Here is a 21,927-nt window from a genome sequence, read left to right on the forward strand (position 1 = left end):
CTATCGCAGGGACTCGCTAATCACTCTAATGACGGTCCTTATGGAAACTGTGACTGGTTGGGAGGTAAAGATATTCTGGATGGAGTCACCTGTATTCAAGCAGGGATTCCAGCCATGGTAAAGCAGGGAGAAGAGCACCAATCAGGACGCTCAGATATCATTAAATCATATCACCTACATATTCCGCAGCGCTGTACAATGGACATGTTTTTGTGCAAGTCATGGGGTGTCCTGCTTGCAGGGACGCGGCCGGCGTTACACACAGGAGGCGACGCTACGTCTCGCCCTGCGGACCCCTGACTTATATATAAGCTATCAATGACCCCGAACTACCCCCCCACACCCCAAACACGGGCGGGCTCATCCCTTCCCGCGGGGCCACCGGTTATTAATCACATGACCAAAATATATACAAACAGACCCAAAAAAACAATGTTTACGACTGTTTAAAGCCATCCATTTCTGAGATATAAGTCGATTTGTTGAGACTGTTCTGGTGTTTTCAGGACTGTTGGCAGCGGATATCCACTGAATGGCTGTAAATTCATGTTCCCTGCTGTTTCTATACACATTATCGGGGCTTTTAGGGCTGTAGAACCCTGCGATCCCCTCATACCCAGCAAACATTCTGACCTCCTAGAAAAGAGGGGCAACAGGGGAGGAGAGAGGGCAAAGGAGGGACTGGTCAGACTAAACCAGGACACTCGGGAGGTATGTTTCTACCCGTATATCTTATTCCTTCACACCCAAATCAAATTCAACAGCAAATTAGAGCGCCGTCTCTCTGCTCTGCGTCAGGCTCGGTGATCGATGCTCTCGCAGGAAGTCTAATGCAATAACCGCCGCTCGCTGCCCCCGCCAGGCGTCCTATTAGCTGAGGATCCATATTCCCGATAAGTGCATAAAACGCTGGTTTTAGCCAGGACTGAAATTCCATCCGACTGTTTTTCTCGCGTCGGGGGGAGGAGTTTTTGGAAGGGCCATTACGGCCCCTATAGCGCGTAATAAAGACATACAGAAAGCCGTCACATGAATATTTAATGCCCCGCATTAAATGACCGAATTCCCAGTCAGAGAATCTCATCTTTCTCATCCTCTATACGGGGAGAGCGATGAATTATTAAATAATACGGGACGTCTGTATATAAAAGTCACGTTACTGGAACCCGGAATAACTCCAACAGTCAACACGGACGCAGCGTCTCAAACATCCCAGCGCTCTATCTGTCTATTATCTATCCTTCCATCTATCCGTCTATCTGTCTGTCTATCTATCTATCCGTCTATCCATCTATCTGTCTATCTAGGATGAGGTTATTTTTTGCCTTCACTGTCTACCTTTACCTGTAGACCTAGAGGCTGCTTTATGGCGATGCTAATGAAGTCCGTCCCTCCATAGACTTTCATTAGTCTGAGAGTCCAGCTGGGTGATTAAGACTGAGCCATTCTATTGCCCCCCACAGGCAGTATGATAAGGAATTGCGGTGTTTAGTAGATCGGGGGTCAGATAACAGAGCGAGAATCATACAAACGGCTGATATGCAGCTGCCTGAAAACTTTATATTATGGGGCAAAAACTACAACTGGGGTAAAAAAGAAAACAGAAAATATTCTGGAAATCTCTTAAAGTGCCGGTCCGCCTGAATAACGTGCCGTGGATCTGGAGCTGCTCTAGAATAAGAAATATGTAGAGATGTCCTGGGATCCTTTGTGTGGTCATGGAGGCAAAAACCCTCCTCTAGTAGTAACCTGGGGCAGTTCCGCAGCGAGTGCCTCTTCTCCTGGGGTTTGAGGGGCAGGAGCCCGGAAGAACATTCATGTATTCGGTTATTTGAGCCGGGATTGTAGAATCAGCTCCAGGCTGTGAAAATCTGCCCACTTGCCCTGAGAATTTGCCCCCCGCCAGTATATCTCCAGATTCCCCTTGAGATGAGAATCTGCCCCTTGTACAACGCTACGGAATAGGATGGCGCTATATAAACAATCAATAATAAGAAACGTCTCCATCCGGACTCTGCCAGGAACCTGACCCAGAACCCATCGCGGCCCTGAAACTGACACCTGCCCTCTGTCCCGGCACCGCAGGACTTACCAACTAACCCGGCCCCCAGACACAATGTGAGTGACCGGCCGCTGATCCCGCAGGCTGAGGTCACCGCTGGGCGAGCCAAATCCCCCCCCCCCCGCACGACACCCGGCGACAGAAAGAGGAGAAAAACCGTGCCGGGGATTTAAACCCAACTATCGGGGATAATCCCTGAGCTCCATCAGAACATCTACACCGGCACATACAGCGCGTCCTGGGGGTGATAGGAGTTTGACTGCCAAAGGTTGTATTCGGCCCCCGTCTAGTCGCCCCTTTCTCCTGCTGTAAAGACTCAAACCTTAACCAGTCGTTGGTCTCGTCTTAGATTCAGGAGCCGTATGTCTATCCCATGCATGTTTAACACCCTCACTGTATTACCCTCTACCACCTCTGCTGGGAAGCCGTTTCATTTATCTACCACCTCCTCAATGAGATACATTGTTGTGACTTCACAATGATGGGAGGGATGTTGTTTTTGTTGTTGCGGATATCATATAGTTACATATATTTATTTATAAACAGCTCTGGATAAATAATATAAATGTTCTAAAACTGTACACAGGCTTCTATACATTTACCCATGGCTGGGGTGACCAGGTGTTTTTTACTTTATTGAGAGGGTGGTAGAGAAGTGGAACAGCTTCCCAGCAGAGGTGGTAGAGGGTAATACAGTGAGGGTATTAAACACGCATGGGATAGACATACGGCTCCTGAATCTAAGACGAGACCAACGACTGATTAAGGTTTGAGTCTTTACAGCAGGAGAAAAGGGCGACTGGATGGGGGGCCAAATGGGGCCGATCTGCCGGCAGGTTCTATGTTTCCATGTGCACTCATTTACAAGCTGGGTTTAAAGGGTTAAATGTGAAATCTTTTACCCTCTCCCCAGATCCCTTTATAAGAGCACACGAGTCTCACGCTGGACACAGGACCCATGTACCCAGCATGAAAACACAAACCCCCCCCCCAACCCCGGCTAAGGAGAGAAAGCCGATTATCCTGGAGGAATCCTCTGAGCCGGCAGCAGCTGACGCGGCAAATAAACCGGCAGACCGGCCCCGGCTCGCATTCCTACGCCTACTGCCTGGGTACTTGGCATCCCCAGAATAATGCCACCGGCCACCTCAGCCGGGCGAAGGGACCAAAAAGAGAGCCACCACGCATAGGAGGAAATCCATTGTACAGCGCCACGGAATATGGTGGAGCCATAGAAACAAAAATAATACCCGCGCAAAACACAAACCCTTTGTGTGCTGCAGAGGCAGATTCTGAAGGCTGCTCTGCTGTTTTGTTTCTGTAAATAATTATGACATCATTTTTTTTAACGATTCTCCCAGGAAAGGGTTAATCATTAAGGCAGCCTAACGGGGGCTTTATAACGTTGTACAACGCTGCAGAATATGATGGAGCTATGTGATTCGATAAATAATGACATTACCTCCATACAGGGGTGATGGGAGATGGGGGGTGTAAATACTTATTTTTAACCCTTTAAATAACTTAAAAATATTATTTTAAAACAGTCGTAAACATTGTTTTTTTGGGTCTGTTTGTATATTTTGGTCATGTGATTACTAACCGGTGGCCCCGCGGGAAGGGATGAGCCCGCCCGTGTTTGGGGTGTGGGGGGGTAGTTCGGGGTCATTGATAGCTTATATATAAGTCAGGGGTCCGCAGGGCGAGACGTAGCATCGCCTCCTGTGTGTCACGCCGGCCGCGTCCCTGCAAGCAGGACACCCCATGACTTGCACAAAAACATGTCCATTGTACTGCGCTGCGGAATATGTAGGCGCTACATTAATCAATAACTAAAATAATAACAATAACAACAATAATAATAATAATAATAATAATCCCAGCTGCATGGGGAAGCCACACACAACACTTCCTGGTCCGGAGGGCCGTGAGAAGGATACAATGTATCAGCAGAACACTCAACATGCTGTCCACACAAAGGAGACCAGCAGAAGCCTCCACTGATGGTCAGAGGTCCCTCACATCCTCAGCATGACCTCCCCTGCATCCTGGGCACAAATCTCCCTTAAAATTAACCCCTTTTCCCCCAGCTCTGGTCCCCAAACCCTCATGATTGGTTAAGGATGCCTCCACCTTGCAGACAGTTGGGGCTCTGCTCCCAGACACTCACCTCCTTGAGCTGGTCCAGCTCCTGCTTGAGGGTGTCATACTCAGCCTCCAGCTCATCATACTGCTGCTTCAGGGAGAGCTTCTCCTCCAGCACCACCAGGCCGTACTCAGCAGCCTGGATCTTCTCCTGGGTGGTCTCACTCAGCTCCTTGGTCAACCTTTCAATCTCAGCCTTATAATCCTCCACAGTCTGCAGCACCTCCTCAGCAGCCATGGCCCCCACTTGTGCCCAAGGCTGGGACTGAGAATGGAGGGACAGATGGGTGGGGAGGAGGAGAGAGGGAGAGGTGAGGTGGGATGTTGCTGGAGGGAGAGGGGGGCTTAGCAGCTGTGCTGGGTCTGGAGGCTCACAAACCGCTCTGCATCATCATCATGCCAAGCCCTGGCACAGCAGCTGCCTCCCCCCCTCTACCGTGGCCCCGGGGCCCTCACATGCATTGGCCCCCACGCTCCCCGGCTATTGCATTTCTCCTATTCTGCTTATTCATAGGCAAGAGGATGAGGAGGAGAGATCTCCATTCTCCACACAACGTCACTGCAGTGTGAACTTTCCACCGGCTCCCCCCCTATTGCGGCTTGCAAAATGATACAGTCTGCCAGCAGCCAGCACCCACAACATATCTCCGGGACGATCCATTACCTGGCAGGGGGGGGGCTGTCTAGGCAGAGGACACAATGCACTGGCTGTAGCGCTGGCTGTGTGCCATAAGGCTGCATCCTACACATCCTTGAGATGCAAAATGTTTAAGATCAACATGTTTATTTATTTATTTAAGCTTGTAAGATTTCGAAAATATATATAAATATTCATGTTTTTACATTTCTAAGATTTCAATTATATTTATTTACATTTTTAAGACTTAAAATATGGTGATTTCTTTAAGTTTATATGGTATATAAAAATGTGATGCGCACATGGTTTAGATATATGTACGGTACATACAATATGCATACGGGGCTGTTGGGGCTTTAGAGTCAGATTATTAAAGACGAAAGTTGTTCTAAAACTTCTGAATTTGTTTTTGATGGCAATGATGGAATAATAAATAATTCATTGAAACATTTATCCTTTTATCTGCAGGCCTGGAGCCGCCGTTGCTGTCAGTCATGTGATATTTTGGGTGACTTTCCCGGGTCAAACACCACACTGAGCTGACGCTTTATGGCGATGCTAATGAAGTCCCTTCCTCCATAGACTTTCATTAGTCAGAGAGTCCATCTGGGTTATTAAGACTGAGCCATTCTATTGTTTTCTTACAGGCAGTATGATAAGGAGTCGGGGGTTTAGTAGATCGGGGATCAGATAACAGAGCGAGAATCATACAAATGGCTGATATGCAGCTGCCTGAAAACTTTATATTATAGGGAAAAACTACGACTGGGGTAAAAAAGAAAACATAGCGATATTTTGGAAAATTCACTTTTAATAAGGGTGTGTTTGCAACGTGGGCATGAAAATTCCGCCAGAGAATTTCTCTGTATTCCAAGAAGGGAATCGGGCTGTGGTTTGTACAACTTATTCCCCTGCAAAGCCAAAGGCTGGGCACTTCTGGTGGCAAAAGTCTCCATGGGACCGGTCACGGTCGCTCCAATACTCTGCACGAGGCGTAGTAAATGAGGAAGGTGACATATAAAACTGTTAGGGTATCTAAGGCCTCCTGTATATGGATATAATAACGCGTAAATATATCCAGACCTACATATATCAACCTCAGGAACCCCGTAGTTCTTTATTTTAGACGTTGATATAAACACCCATGTAAGGCAAAGAGAATATAAAAGAGGGAGGAGAGAGAGAGAGAGAGAGGGAGGGAGGAGAGAGAGAGAGAGAGAGGAGACAGAGGAGAGAGAGTTGAAATAAAAGGAAACCTTAATATATTACCGAGGAACCCTGTGGGGAGTGTAATTAATAAGAACCCTCAGCCAGCCATCAATTCTCTGCTTCTAGGGGTTGTTCTTGCTCTCTTCTTTTTCTTAGCTCCTTTTTTTCCCTTTCTCCCTATTTTAGCATCATCTCCCCCTTATCAGTTCTTGCCCCCTGTTTGAGAAGAGCTTCGGGGTAAAGTCTGTTTTTTTCATTGGTTACGGGCAGGTTTAACGTAACAAATAATTAACTTGGCCCCTGGGGAGCCTAATCAGCAGGTGGCGCCCTTTCCCCCAGCATGAAGCCCCCTAACTGCCACGTACCGATCCATTAAATAAAAGAAGTGACATCGAATGAAACCATTCTGGTGAGGAATACTTGATTGAAACATCTTCATTGGATATATTATTTCTTTAGCGAAGGTCGGTGGATCGATTCGGGGTTCAGTGCTAAATGTATCTGTTCTGTAAATATGGAATTCGAGTGAACCCCGTTTCGTATAAAATTTACATCTTTTTTAGACGCTTTTGCCAACGTAGACAAGATTTTGTTAATGATTTCCTTCTCATCCTTGAGTAGCGAGATAACGTTTGTTTTCTTGTATGTTTGCTCTCGTGTAACTAAGAACTGTGACCTTATTCTATGTTTGGCGTGGATTAGTTGCACCCGCTTTATGCTGCTTGTTACATTTTTCTAGGTCTTGTTGCAGCCTCCTTGAAACCGTATCTAATCCCGCTGGCAACAATGAATAGATGGAGACGTGACGGAGAACGAGCGCTTCTATACATGTTATTTTTATTTCGCCGATTCTGCTAATTTAATAATATGTTGAGAGGTCAGACTTTGGCTTTTGCTGAAATAGCAAACGTTCCTGGTCTCTGTTGGATGATTATGAACAAACATCTGCTTTGTGTGACTTTCTTTGGAACCCCTTGGCCAGTAGAGTCTCGGGTTGTAAAGTCCACCTGGAGGTCTTCTTACCTGGTCTTTAGGAAACTTACCAAGGTCTTCTACTGTCCCTCTCAGGGCCACCAAACATAAGTCTATCTCGACCCCTGCATATGGAGGTTAAAGCAGCCTTTGGCAGGATCCCGGCTGTCTTCGGACCTCCGTCTTCGGCTCTCATGTTGTCAGTTTATAAGGCACCAAATGTCATAACAAAGCCGTATGGGGTTCCTGACGGACGTTACGTTGTAAGATAGGAAGGGACTCGTGTTGGAAACTTGTAGGACCCGCCGTAGGGTTCCTAGCCTCTTGGAGAACTATTTGGTTGGCGTTGCATCCATGTTAAGGAAGCTTTGGAGTCGGGCTGCCCTGTTGAGTTCTGCTTCAAGTTGCCCCCTCTGGAGACACAAAGTTAAGTTTATGGAGTTGAAGCACTCGTTGAACTCAGTTGAGGATCTCTGAGTTCATTGGCGTCACTCATCAAGTTGGTGGTCAAGACGACCTCAACTACAGGCGAGTTTAAACATGCATGGGATAGACATATGGCTCATGAATTCCGGGGGGGGGGCGTTAGTGTGTGGGGGGGTGAGGTTTCCCCCTTCTGCCAGTATAATTATAATTATTCGGGATGCCGTCTGTCAATCAAAATGTCAACTGCAGAGGGGTCCACAGCTGGTGAACAAAGCTGAAATGTCACGGTCTGGCGCCACAAAACAAAACAAGAACTTCAACAAGCAGGACCGGGATCTCCAAAAAGTTTAGTATCAACCGGAACCTTTCTGTGTGTTTATTCTACTCAGATATCACCGGGCGAGGATTGTAAATAAGAACATAAAACCTGCCGGCAGATCGGCCCCGTCCGGCCCCCTGTCTAGTCGCCCGTTTCTCCTGCAGTGAAGACTCAAACCTTAATCAGTCGTTGGTCTCGTCTTAGATTCAGGAGCCGTATGTCTATCCCATGCGTGTTTAATCCCCTCACTGTATTACCCTCTACCACCTCTGCTGGGAGGGGCAGCATACGATGACATCTGGTTAGATGATCTGGATGGGTCGCCATATGGTAAGGTTTAGGTGTTGAGGGAAATCACTTTCGTTTCAAACTTGAATAAATCCAATTAGTCTCAGCTTTTCCACATTTTCAGTTTCTAAAGATTTTGCCCAAAATAACTAAAATCCACTAAGATCCCAGAGCAGATTGTGTTTTATTGTCTTTTTATTAAATAAACTTATTTCTGCAGAATTAAATTTGCTTGGAAGGGTCAGAGGGCAACGAAAGGTCCTGATCACCCGCCACGGAATGACTGTCTTTGTACGTTTATACGCCGGGGCAAATCTAAACCGCGTGAAATAAGAAAAAAAAAAAGATGTAAAATAATTATTTTGTGTCGAATTCCCTCTTATGTTATCGCGGCTGTATTGCTACAAACGTTCCCCGATCATAAAAGGAAAGAAATAATCACAGAAGTTCCTTAGCAACCGCGGCTTAAGGACTCAGGTGGCTTTTAATCCCCAAATGACCTTCTCCTCCGCCGCGTCTCTGACTTTCTCGAACATAAAAATCGTTAATGACATAATAACGCTGAGGTCACTATTACGCCTGGCACTTAATAAAGATGGCTGTGTACCATTTTGATTCGTTTAGCCAACGTTTATCTATATCCTGAGATTAACACAGGGCATTTGTGGCGAAGACCGAACGACCCTTTGAGGCTGCGGATCTCGTGTGGAGAAGGTTGGGATTGGGTTTGGGGTAAACTTCCAAGTGGAATTCTGACTTATACGAGTCTTTCCACGTGGGCCATGTCATGAGATGGACCGAGCAACCATACATGACAGCAAAAAAAAAATAGGATTGTGACCATATGGAACGCGACGGTTCCCACAAGCCGTGGATTCACAAAGGTTTGCCCAGATGTCATTTTTTCCCTCATCAAAAATGAATATTAAAAGAAAAAAAAGATTGCAAAAAGAAACCCCGTTTACAAAATAACTGGTTTATTCAGTTTTTGAAAAGTAAAAAAATAAATCTGCAACAAAACAGTTTTAACTTTAAACAAACATATAAAATACCAGAATAAACTTAGTGCAACGTGGTTTAGCAGCCAGGGATGATCATGGAGTCTGTTTTATCTTTGTCTGCATTGTTCTTTATTCCCCCCCTTTATATAGAAAACAGAAGAATGAGTTTGGTTTATGTACAGAAAAAGAAACGCTCTTAGAAGTTGATTGTAGAAATGAGATTCTTCTCTTTGGTAGCAGCATGGACAAAAAAAATAAATAAAACAAAAAAATACAAAAAAACAAAAAAAAACACCAGAGTTTGGTGTATATTAATAAAAAAAAATAAAATGCATAAACACTTAAAGAAAAAACAGAAAACAAAAGCACAAGGGAGCCATGAATTAACTGACCCTTATGTGTCTTTTTTTAATACTGGATTATTGTTATTTTGACTGTAGCCATTACAATTGCACAACAATTGTGGTAAATAGAACAAAAAAAAAAAACAAAAACAAAAAAAAAAAAAAATGTGAGTCACTATTTGAGGTCCGCAGAGCTAGCTTGCGAAGGTTCCATCATAACTTTTGCTTTTCTTCTCCAGATACAGTTTTTTGAACGTATCGAACGTTGCTCTGGAGTCCTGGCTTTGTCGGGCAGCTTCTTTCTCGGCGGCCGAACAAGCGAAAGCCTCTTCGGGCGAAGGCGGCCGATCTCGGTCCCCTGTACAAAGCCAAGCAAAAAGAGCGCATGATTTAAACATCTGCACGCAAGGTAAAGGGTTAAAGGCTTTTAGGATCCAGATGTGCAGGGGAGACACTAGAGTTACGTTATATTGGGAATCGGGTAACATTCACTCAGAAGGCGTCTCGCCAAGGATCACAAGACCCGCGTCCCACCATAAATGTTACCGACGGACCCCTGGCCCGCTTACCTTGTTCTTCGGTGCCTTCCAGTTTGCGCTTCTTCGCTGGAAGCTCTCTGCACCACGCTTCCTTCTTGCTCTTGATCGCTGCGTAAAAAAACGTTTATTAGAATGTTGCCGAATTGGCACAAAAAACGGGCCAAAAAGTACGTTTTACGGACTGGTTACCTTCCACGCCACATTTTTCTTTAGCAGCCTTGGAACTTCCTGAGTGTTCGTGGGACAGAGGACTCTTCTGCAGCAGTTCGGGAAAGAGCTTGAATTCCAGCATTTTAGGACTATTGGCGTGCTTCTTATTACTCAGGGAGGGAATCTTCGTGCCGGACTCCAGAGACTTTCTCCGACCGCCGTTTTTAACTCGGGTCAGATCAGGCGAAGGTCCGATTTGCAGCTTTGTTAAACTTATGCTGTCGTGAGGCTGACGCTTCACCCCAACGCAAGGACTCAAGTAGATCTTATCTTTACTCGAAGCGGCGGGCTTCCTCGGGTCCTGAAGGTTGTGCGAAGACATCTTGCCGTGACTCTTCCGGCCGGAAGCCATTTTCCTCGGACTGGTTGCCCCGCAGGATACCATCTTCTCCCGTTCCTTCTTCAAGCGATTGTAACTCTTGGCCAAGGCGGCTTGCTCCACGCTTAGTTTCGGCGGCACGTTTTTAGCCTTGGCGGGAGACTTGCGCATTTTGACGTTACTTATTCGGTGTTTGCTCCCATCGTGCCCCGCTTTGGGCCATTCAGGACGGGGGTTCTTTTCACCGACTGCCCCGGCGGCTTTGGAGTCAGTCGATACTTGCTCTTGCCTCTTGCTACGGATCTCATTAAGCTTTCTCTTTCTTTGCAAGTATTCCTGAACGGTTAGAACTTTCCTGGATATCTCGATCACGCGCTTTTCATCTTTGTTTTTTAAGGGGCGAGGAGTCTCCTTGGGCCTCTTTTCGAAGCCAGACAGCACCTTTATTGACTTCTCCGTAACGGCGTTCTTTAAAGGAGGGTCTGCGGTGCGGTTCTGAGGTTTGACTTCCGCCGGCAGCGGACGGACAACGTTGCCGACGACCTCACCAGAAACCGGCCTTCTACCCGCGTCGCCAGCTGAACTTTTAGAAGCGGCTCTGTCTGGACGCGGTCTGTCGGCAGGACCTTCAGAAGACTGCGTTCTGTGAGAATCCGGTCTGTCGGCAGAGCCCTCGGGAGACGGATCTTTGGGCGATTGACTTATTTCGGCCTGGCGTTCAGAGAACTGAGACCTTTTCATCTCTTTCCAATGCTTCTTCTTGTCTTTAGAGTTTCTGTTTTTCAAAAAGTCTGTCTTCACGATGAGTTTTTCCCCCTTCCGCGACGTCGATTGATCCGATTTGGGTTTTTGAGGACCTGAGCCCTCTGGTCTGTGGTGTTTCTTGGATTGTGAGCTGTGGGGTTTCACCGACTCCGTGTTTTCACACGAAGGTTTTGTATTCTCTCCTTCGCAAGATTCTGATCTCTCCGACTCGCCCACCAAATCAGATGCGGCACACGGCACCTGAGGTTCCCATTCGTTAGCGCACGGCTCTTGTTTGCAGACCACGTTAGCCGCAGGAAAGTCTTCTCCGTTGCCATCTGCAACTTGGCCATTAACGTTCGGGGACTTATCGGGACGGCTTTCAACCTTTTCCTGAAGATCTTCTGAAGTCAAGCTCCCCGAGTCTTCAACTTTCACAGAAGACACAGCAGACATTGTGTCATTCACAGAGACCTTCAAGGTCTTGGAGCCTTCATCCTTCACAGAAGACATTGTGCCGTTCTCTGAGTCTTCCGTAGACTTCTCAGCGTTATCGCGCTCTGGTAATTTACACGAGCATTTCGGCGCACCTCCATAGGCATGCGTCATCCAGCTAAACAAACAACAAAACAGATTCTTATCGGGTAACTCTTGGTTTGAACTTTGTTCGGTTTCCTTCTTGACCAGATTAGAATCCTTGAAAGACGTTTCTTTGGTCTGGCCTTGGTCCACACCTTCGGAGGAGTGATCCATCACGGTGTCTTTACCGGGAAGCTCCTCCATGTTTTCAAGATTTACCAACATTTCCATGAAGGTTGAGGACACTCTCTCGACCAGAGGTCTATCTTCCTTGGAAATTTCCTTTAAGAGAGGTAGATCGTCTTTGGATACGGAATCCTTCTCGGTTTTGATAGGGGGAGGAGACGCTTGTTCTACTTTATCTCCACACGGCTCGGGATTCTCCACTTTGCTTTCCATCGCGTAGTTTTCTATTCCAAATGGGAATTCTGTTAGAAGATCAGACAACTGATCAGATACCTTGGTGGAGCCCAGATCGCCGCCGTACATTCCCGTCGGCGACCGTTCCATTTCGCTGCCATCTACACCAAGGTCCTCATTACTCATGACAACCTCTGAGCATTCTGAAGTCAACGATGGAGATTCAAGACCTTCAACCCGAACGTCCGTTACCCTTCGTTCGGAATTATAGCCCAAAGAGGCTTCGTTGGGAGCCTCAGAAATGCCCACGTCTTGCTCTCTCTCGAGTTTATCTTGATGGTCGCGACCATGAGAATTCATATCCTTATCCACCGGCCATAAATTGCCTTTCCCATCACCAAAAATCATGGCAATCGCCGAGTCATAGAAGGAGTTGCCTTCAACAAGGGAACATATGCTGGATATTTGCAAGCTCCCACCTTCGTTAGCGTCCCTTTCTTCATTAGACTTAATCAGTTCACTTTCTGACTCGGCGACGCTACTTTTCGGTACAGAGAGGCAGTCTGCTAAACCACCATGCAGGAGAGTTTTGTCCATGACTTCCAGATCACCCATAACAGCATTAAACTCTTTTAGTAACTGGACTTTCAGTCCTCCGGGCTCGGCCCCTGCGGTAGGATCTTCTACGTTACCCAAGGGCAGGGTTCCCTTTTTATCTACGGAGCTTAAGCTGCAGACGCTGCCTTCCTCAATGACCGGACATTGTTCGGGGGTCTCCGCTTGACTCGCGTCCGTATGGCTTTTCATGTTTGACTGCACCAAGGGTGAAACTATCGCAATTTGAGGTTCCATGACCTTTGAAAGACTGCTGGACGACCCTTCTTGGTTGAAACCAGAAACGACGAAAGTCGACCCGGATAAATCGGACGCGTCGCTGGTTCCTACCATGCATTCTTTGGATACGCTGTTACTTTGATCGGAGTCCTCGTCTGGCGTTAGGACGTTGCCTGCCGATAAAGGTTGACCGGAACCGGGAGGGGTATTTTGTGATTTCCATAAAGACAGACACGTCTCTAAGGCTTCCAAAGAACGAGACAAGACATCCTCGTTCTCTTTGGGCGGCACAGCCGGCAAAGAGTCTTTGAGGTTATCTGGACGGCCTCTGGCATTTTCCAAGCCTACGCCGGGCCCCGCTCCGTTACCCTGAAGACGAGGCGCCTCACCATGCGCCTGAGAGGTTGTAGAAAAGTCTGCTTGCTTGGGTAACCCACCTTGCGTCCCACATTCCCTTCGAACATTAGAAGCAAACTGGTGGCTTGCGCTTTCCCTGCTGGCCTGAGGCACGGCGCCAGCAGACGCGCTGTCCACCAGAGACATTGTCATAGCTCTTTCTTCGACCTCTTTATTCACGACGGAGTCCAGGTTGAAAGACTGATTGGGATGAGAAAGAGCACTCATGGAACTCAAGTATTCAACATCAGACACGGCATAAACGTCCTGGGTAACCATATTCCTCATATCGGGGCTCATGCTTTGACTCGAGTCAAAGTTCTGGGACGGGCAGGGGTGTAGTTGGTTTCCTTTATTCATTACTTGTACCGGGACCCCATGCATTGTGTTTTGCTGATCTGTTGCCCTACCGCTCGTCGGCCCCGGGGCAGCCTGCGTGTTGGCAGTGAAAGGCGTTTGCGTAACCTGAGGATTAAGCGACGCCATGGAATTGGTGTTTTGCGGCACCGCGCCGTTAGAAAGCTGCATGTTTTGCCTTTCGAGTTTCCTTTCCATGTAAATTTGCACGAGGTCCCGCTTCACTTTTCTGTACACATTAAGAAGCATTAAAACCTCCTCGTGCTTCTTGGCGTCCAACGACGTGAGGCCATTGTAACCCAGTAAGTGCGGGACGCCAGCAGTCTGCTCCGGCGAGTAGGCAAAAGGCTGCTGTGTGGGTTTCTGCACGGGCTGCGGGGGGTAGTTTTGGTTGGGAAAGGACTGCCCGCTTTCCACGGGCTGCGGGGGGTAATTTTGGCTAGGAAAGGACTGCGGGGGGTAATTTTGATTAGGAAAGGACTGCGGGGGGTAATTTTGATTAGGAAAGGACTGCCCGCTTTGCACGGGCTGCGGGGGGTAATTCTGGTTGGGAAAGGACTGCCCGCTCTGCACGTTGTAACTCTGGGTCGCGTTTCTCATCGACTGATTATAAGACGGCGGCACAGCGGCGGTCACCGAGCTGGCGGGGCGATGTTCCGTAGGACTGGTCCGTACGGAACCCGTTAGGTTCTGCATCAGCTGCTGATTCGGAACGCAGTCGTTGGGGTTTCTTCCTCCGAAGCTGGAAGGAATATAATTAGTCCATTTTAGCTGTCCTTTCTGCGCCTGGGAGGGCGCAGGTTTTTTATTCATCGGCGTGTAGGATACCGAAGCTGACTCCGCGTGCTGCCTGGACGAAGGATACGGAGGCGGCTTTTCCGGTTTCGGTTGCAGAGCCCTGGGCTGAGCATACTTATAACCTCCGCGCCGGTAACTTTGCTGCGACGCCGGTGCGGTCTGCTGCTGCTGCTGCTGATGATGCGGCCGTGTTTGAGGAGCAGCGCTGGGAAAGTTTTGGTATCTGTAATCCGTCCTTGACATTTGCTGACCGTTTATACCATTTACATAGTCCGGGGCGCACATGTTCCCCACCCCATCAGGAAGGTCTTTGTAAACCACAGTAAACTGCCGTGAGTCCTGGCCACCGGCGGCCGCTTCCAGCTGCCTTGGAGTAATTTGAGTAGACGGACCATGCCCTGGACTCAACAGGTTTTTAAGAAGAAGACCCCTCAGTCTGTGAATGGCATTGTAATCCTCCGAATTAACTCCGTTTTGGGCGCCCGAGGTCTGCGGCGAACATACCGGCTGGTTTGGGGCAGGAGGACCTTTGTTCGGGGCCGGCTGTAGCAAATACTGATTTTCAGAACGGATATTTCCACCGCCAGCATTCTGTCCGCCGTTCCAAGCCATTTTGGGGGCCTTTGTTCAGTTTGGTGAACCTGAAATTAAAAGATTAAATATTAAATATCTGCCATGATAATAAAAACTGCATTTCTGTATTTGCTTAGAATGTGGTTTCTATACAATAATTACTCATAATCCTATATCCTTAAGATTATTAATAATAATAATAATAAAATGTATGTGAACAAGTCATTTATTAAGAACTTTGGCGTTAACAGGCCATTTACTCGCTCAAGGTATTTTTTTTCCTCCCTGTCCCGAGAGAAAGGCCCCAGAGGGGCAGATTCTTGTCTACTTTGGAAGCCGGGGCTTCTAGATTTCTAGGACTGGCTACAAGCTTTGTGATCACTACGAGTTATTCTTTTAGGCGCCTAAAAATATGTTGAGCTCTGAGTTAAGAAGAGGAAAAAAATAAATATAATATTATATATATATATATTTTCACTACATTTCCATCGATTCGTTGACCTCAGGAACACTTTTTCAGCATGAAAACAAAGTAAAAATTATTTTTTTTAATTTATTTATTTATTTATTTTTTAAGATATCATATGGTGTATTATACAACCTACACCTAAGGATGATATTTAGATCTTTTAATTGTTACTTTTCTTCATCTTTTGTTGTACCTGTCTATTTAATGTTTAATTTGTTTGTACGTATTATGAAAATAACAAAAATAAAAATTAAAAGGAAAAAAAGAAAACAAAGTAAAAAAAAAACAAAGTAAAATTGGGGCAACGTAGTCACATTTTCTATACCGGACAGTCGGTTGTCCTGGTTTTATTCGATGTTACCCAGCGTCCAGCAGAAAGAGACCTCAAAGACTTAGAACCTAGAAGAACCTGCTGCCAAATAATAGGCAAATATGGGCAACTAGATGGGCCGAATGGGGCCGCTCTGGCAGCAGGTTCTATGTATCCAGCACTAAAAAAAGTACTAGATTAGAGTAATAATGACATTATTACAGTAGCCATATTTCTCTCCCTGTATATCGAGGGGACAGATACAGTCACTGATTAGCGGCAGAGTCATTTTTATCCACGCGATCCGCACCGCTGGGTTTCTCCACACCTTGGGACCCGTCTGCAGAAAGTATTTTGGCACGCCGAGCCCAAACACGCCGGCTCAGGTTACACAAAGCTTACCACCAGCTACCAGGGGACGCCAACCCCAGCCGTTTGCTTTCAGCGTTTATTTTCTCTTTAGCGAGCTTTAGATTTCAGCTTCAACTATTCCGGCTTATTCCCCCCCCCCCCCGAAAAAAATGATATATATATTAAAACCTACAGAGAGCACAGAACAGTTTTAGATCCGCGTAAATAATTTTTTTCCTTTATGAGTTTAAAAATTTATTCTGTCTCCCCCGTGTAGAGAAACCTAGAACCTGCCGGCAGATCGGCCCCATTCGGCCCCCGTCTAGTCGCCCGTTTCTCCAGCTGTAAAGACTCAAACCTTAATCAGTCGTTGGTCTCGTCTTAGATTCAGGAGCCGTATGTCTATCCCATGCATGTTTAATCCCCTCACTGTATTACCCTCTACCACCTCTGCTGGGAGGATGTTCCATTTATCTACCACCCTGCAAGAAAATAAATGGCTGCTGATGTAAAGTAACAGTCCACCCTGTTCTATGGTTACGGTAATTTCCCTTTAAAACATCATCGGATAAAATCTTTAAGAAGGCGCATTGTCGGGGACCGGTCACAACCGTACACAGGCAACTCGCCGGAACGGGCTCCAAACACACAAATTAAAGACTTTTCACGCATGATGTTGTGAAGCACAATACACGTGATATACAATATTCTATAATCAAATGCCCCCCCTTCTAAAACAGGGAGGGGGGATTGCAAACGTATAGAAACGGCTAATCCGAGTTCTGCTTTATTGTTTCGGTTTCCCAAAGTCATAAGCTTAAACTTTTGAACTATTGCGCCAGACTTCCCCCTCTTAACACAACAACAAAGTTACTCGAATAAATGCAGAAATCCGAATCCATACGTCCAGCCTCTGTCTCTGTATTTAGATTGTAAGCTCTGAGGGACAGGAACCACCTCTCCTAATATATTCATACCTATTGCAGCCCAACCAAAAACGCCTGCAACTTATCGCACCTCTCGCCAAGCGCATTAGTTATCGTTTATTAAATAACATGCATACGGCGGTGAAGGATAATCCCCTTTTTCTTGCAAATCAGGAATTCTCTAAATGGTTTTAATTGAGAAAATCCAGAGAATGCAATCTGCTCGGTCTGCAGCGCCATCTAGTGGCAGCATTTAAAACTACAATAAATGGGATTTTACAGAAATTATATATTTTTTTATTTATAACTCTTTATGTGATCTTTAAAGAGAAAGAAACGCGGGTATATAAAAGTCTTCTGTCCAGGAATCTTTGCTGTAAGCACGAGATAATGTTTTGTCCGGTCTACCCCCTGTACAGCGCTGCGGAATATGATGGCGCTACAAAAACAATAATAAATCGGCCGTTTCCACTAACTGTTCAAAAATCTATTAGTTTCCTTTTCGCCTTCAACTCAGCTTCATTTCCTTCCTTTTCAGATCAAATCTTTAAAGGCAAAAATAAATAAATAAACCACAAAGCGTCGATTTCCTTTATGAAAAGAAACCCGGATGTCTCAGCAACATCTGTATAAATCCAGTGGTTTAAAAAACACCAATTAAAAAAAAAACGTGCTCCTTAATAACGCAAACAGAGAAAAAGAAATATATGACGAAAAACAACAAATTACACCTTTTTAGCGCTCGCCGAGCTGCAAATCCCGCCTGGACGCGTTTATTCCTCTGATATTCTGCAACATTCTAAAGGAATTAAGAAACGGAACTTTACAAATCGAAATCTTGTATCGACCCGGCCTCCATTCTTCTCGGCGAGGTACAGACAAAAAAATTAAAATTTGATTAAAAACGTAATTAAAGTTGCACCCGACGCACCAATCAAAAAACGGATTTTATGCCATCGGATTATAGGTTATTCACAGATATATTTCGGCTGCAGAGGATTGCGTTGACGGGGCTGCAGCGACCACGCGTTCCACCTGCACGCTGTTGGTAAACACGTTTGTGGCTTATCCGCTCGGTGCAGCGATCAGTCAGCAAGCGGCTAGATTTCCTTTTCCGACTGAAGCGAGTCGTGTAACCGAAGCAGCGACACAAGCAGAGCGAGAACGTTATATATATACATACATACATACATACATATATATATAGCGCCAGCAGATTCCATAGCGCTGTTACAATGTGCGGGGGGAGGGGTAGAGAAAATATTGAACACAGACTGGGACAGAAGGAGAAGGGGATCCTGGTCTTGGGAGCTTGCAATCTACCGCATGCCAGAATCCAACATTAAAAAAGGAAAGTCTTTTCTGAGTTTTTGGTTCGAGAGACAAAGTGACCGCAAGATGTGGAGTGATCGCCATAGCAACCGACAACGTTCCTGGCGGCTGGTTTGCTTTGCCCACTTTGCAGAGAAGCCGTGTATATTATATATACCTTCTAACACCCTCTACAGAGATCTCCGGCACGGAGCGGCAACGCGGAGTCAGCGGGGCATTAAATCGGGCAGATGCCGCGTCGGGTAACGTGAGGCTTTCAGGATCTCCCCGGGGAGGGAAAAGGTAACCAGAATAGTCTCAAAACCAGCCTACAATTACTCCACAAAAACAGCGATTATTATAATTAAAAGCTATGGAACTTCCAAAAGGAATCGGCTCCCCTCCCCCACCATATATATACATAGAACACGCCGGCACACCGGCCCCCGTCGGCCCGCTTCTCCTGCTGTAAAGACTCAAACCTTAATCAGTCGTTGGTCTCGTCTTAGATTCAGGAGCCGTATGTCTATCCCATGCATGTTTAATACCCTCACTGTATTACCCTCTGCCACTTCTACCGGGAGACTGTTCCACTTCTCTACCACCCTCTTAATAAAGTAAAACCTCCTTCCATTCCATCTCAGCCTCTGACGCTCTAGTATTAGATTCCGGTCTCTTCTCCTCCTATTCCTATTATAAACCTAGACACTCCGGGCGCAGGAAGCGGGGCAGCAGGGGCACCCATACAGAATACCCCAGCATTTACCCCACCAAGGGTAATAAGTACAAATGCCTGCCCCAATAACCCCCTGTGTGCAGTCATTTCCCATACAGCGCGCAGGCAGGGGGGTCACTCGGCGGATTGGGGGTCTCGGGATAAATGCGTCCTGCAGCTGCTGCAGAGCATCACAGGAAGCTGCCCCGCGCAGCGGGACTGACCGGCGCAAGAGCACCTGGGCAGGAAAACTTTCAGGGACTTGCTGGGAAGGTCCCTGGGTGACTGGGCGCGGATACTGGGAATTGGAGTCCCTTACAACACCCGAGACATGCAGGGAAGGGCAGAAGAAGCTGCAGCCCATGAGAGAAGTTTAGGAGAACACTTAACGTTCTGACGAACAGAAACAAAGTAACAGGCAGAGGCTGTCAGAACCCACTCCACCCCACGCACGGAGCCCACGGCCACTTACACGTGCTATTCACCGGCATTCCCAGTCCCGCCGACAGCTCTGTCCCCCGGAACGGCCATGTACGTACTACCCGCCCCACCGCTCGTACCGGGCGCCTTCAGCAGCCAGCAGAGGGCGGGACAGCCGCCGGACCCGCCAATCACACAGCGGCGGGGAGGGGCTTCGATTGGCTGGTTTAAAATAGGGCGTAACCTTAAGCAGAACAGCAACAAGGGAAAGGGCGGAGTTTGTGGTGTTGTGGACGTGAGACTGCGCCTGGCACGAGCGGCCATCTTTGAAATGGGAATTAGAAAGGGCACAAGTATACAAAACAGTTCTATAAGAACAATATAAAATAACAAACTCAGTATATATATATATATATATATATATATATATATATATACATATATAATAATAAGTGATATAATTATATCAATAATATAAATATCATTAGAATACTTGTGTATGTCAACACTAATAATATAATTAATATAAATATAATACAAATAATTCTATTTAATATTAAATATATATACATATTTATATATATATATATATATATATATATATATAAAAAACAGAGAAAAATATTTATATATATATATTTACGTGTTGTGTATTATATCTAATAATTAATCATATATATAATTATAAAAATATGTAATATGTTAGAAAAATTATATACAATTATATATGCATACCTGGGAACTTTAACCTGGCAGCCCCCCTTGCATATGCAGCCAGGACTACCCGCTGATGTCCCTGATGTTGCAGGACACACCCATTTAAGGGTTAAATGGGCGGGGAGTGGGGCGTGTCAGGACACGTACATGTGTGAGAAAATAACATAACTTTTATATGATTTGTAACGCCGGGGGTTAATCGGATCTATGAGTGAACGCTGCCTGCTCCAGCAATGTATATGACTCGGCTAACTTATAGTCGCTGGCCAAGAAACAAGAGGCTCGTTCTCCTCCGATCCCGACCTTTCATTGCCTCATCCGGTTTTTAGGCATTGTATATATATATATATGTGTGTGTGTGTGTATATATATGTATATATATATATATAGGTATAAAGACTTGCGTGGCAGCGATCACCAAGGAAGTAATGCCATGGCTAACATTCAGTTCCGGGTCGCCTTGGCACCGGGACTACATGCGGACGAACTGCTCAGTCATGTGATATTTATATAAGATCTAATCCAAAACTCGGAGAAACACGCGCCCCAGGTGCACGCCAAAGTGCCTACGCGCCCTTCGAGCGATTACAAATAGCCTAGAACTTACCAGTAGCTAGAAATATTTCTAATTCCAACTTGGAAAGCAACTGCCGGGCAGGTGGCCAAAATACTACTTAAAGAGATCATTCCACGGAACGGGGGCCTCCAGCGTTAGAGTCCATGACGACGACCTTTTGTCGAAACGTGAAGATAATAATTAGAATTTTATATAAAATTACTAATAAATAAGAATTATATCAGAATAAATCCTGGTTATACCCAGTGGTGTCCTGACCTATGGGAGTGCGGGGGACTAACTGCGTGAGGCACAGGGGACCTTCAAATGGGGCAGCAAGTGCCATGACATCATCCACGCACGATATGACCCGGCTGTTGGATGTCCCAGTGACGGGAAGTCAAAAGTTGTTAAATATACGCACCAAAAACATACAAAAACACCGGTGCTGTAGCCCATACTACGGCATGATGTCACGGAACAGCTATGACATCATGTCCCCCATAAAGCCATGCGCAGTCTTGGTATATAATTCTCCTGTCATGACCCTTTCCCAGATTTCCTGCTACAGAGTTAAATAAAGACCCTCACATGTGTGTAACATGAGCCAGAGGACTTCAACGCCAACCCTCCCCCCCAGGACATGAAAAACCCGTAACCCTATATATATACACTCCTAAAATACCGAGCCGCCTATGCAAGTGCATCGGCATCCAAGGACAAGGAGGCAGCTCCATGCCACATGCGGGATTCCCGGGGGGGCCGGGCCCCTTCTCTACAACCCGATTCAAAGAGATTTTAGCGCCTCACCTGGGAGCCGACATTCCATTTCAGGTGTAAATGTTTAAGGAGCCTAAACAATGCAGCGTGAACAGTATTTGCATTGGATATCTCCAGGGCTCCTTATCTTTGCGGTCTACAGACAGACTATGGAAGCTCCAGAAAATACCCAAAAAACACGCCTTTGAGACAAATCTTCTTCCTTAATTAGCCCGCAAGCCAAAGACATTAACCTGAAAAAGTCAAGTGGCCCCTTAGGA

At 46.3% G+C, this 21,927-nt stretch overlaps 2 protein-coding genes across 3 annotated transcripts in view; both read right to left on the reverse strand.

Annotated features, from left to right (window-relative positions):
* Positions 1-4,514, reverse strand: part of BICD1 (BICD cargo adaptor 1) — a 30,972-nt gene extending 26,458 nt beyond the window's left edge. Inside the window, exon 1 of one of the 2 annotated variants that reach the window (XM_053462499.1) lies at positions 4,233-4,511. In XM_053462499.1, the coding sequence (XP_053318474.1) occupies positions 4,233-4,445 (213 nt within the window). In that variant the 5' untranslated portion in view covers positions 4,446-4,511. Of the gene's footprint in view, positions 1-4,232 lie in introns of both variants that reach the window. The other variant, XM_053462498.1, reaches the window with a different exon arrangement.
* A 4,921-nt stretch (positions 4,515-9,435) lies between these two features.
* On the reverse strand, positions 9,436-14,782 carry RESF1 (retroelement silencing factor 1). The gene is made up of 4 exons (XM_053462115.1): positions 12,847-14,782; positions 10,132-12,807; positions 9,973-10,050; positions 9,436-9,761 (listed from the first exon to the last, which is right to left on the reverse strand). The coding sequence occupies exons 1-4, from the start codon at positions 14,780-14,782 to the stop codon at positions 9,598-9,600; spliced, it is 4,854 nt and encodes a 1,617-aa protein (XP_053318090.1). The 3' UTR covers positions 9,436-9,597.
* Positions 14,783-21,927: the final 7,145 nt, after the last annotated feature.

This window comes from Spea bombifrons, chromosome 4, assembly GCF_027358695.1.
Source record: "Spea bombifrons isolate aSpeBom1 chromosome 4, aSpeBom1.2.pri, whole genome shotgun sequence".
In the NCBI taxonomy this organism is placed as follows: domain Eukaryota; kingdom Metazoa; phylum Chordata; class Amphibia; order Anura; family Pelobatidae; genus Spea; species Spea bombifrons.

Coding starts and splice junctions, on each gene's coding strand:
- RESF1 (XM_053462115.1), bottom strand. CDS start 14,782: ATGTCAAGGACGGATTACAGATACCAAAACTTTCCCAGCGCTGCTCCT. Junction 12,808..12,846: donor AAAGGGAACCCTGCCCTTGG/GTAACGTAGAAG, acceptor CCGAGCCCGGAG/GACTGAAAGTCCAGTTACTA. Junction 10,051..10,131: donor AGAAAAATGTGGCGTGGAAG/GTAACCAGTCCG, acceptor TTTTTTACGCAG/CGATCAAGAGCAAGAAGGAA.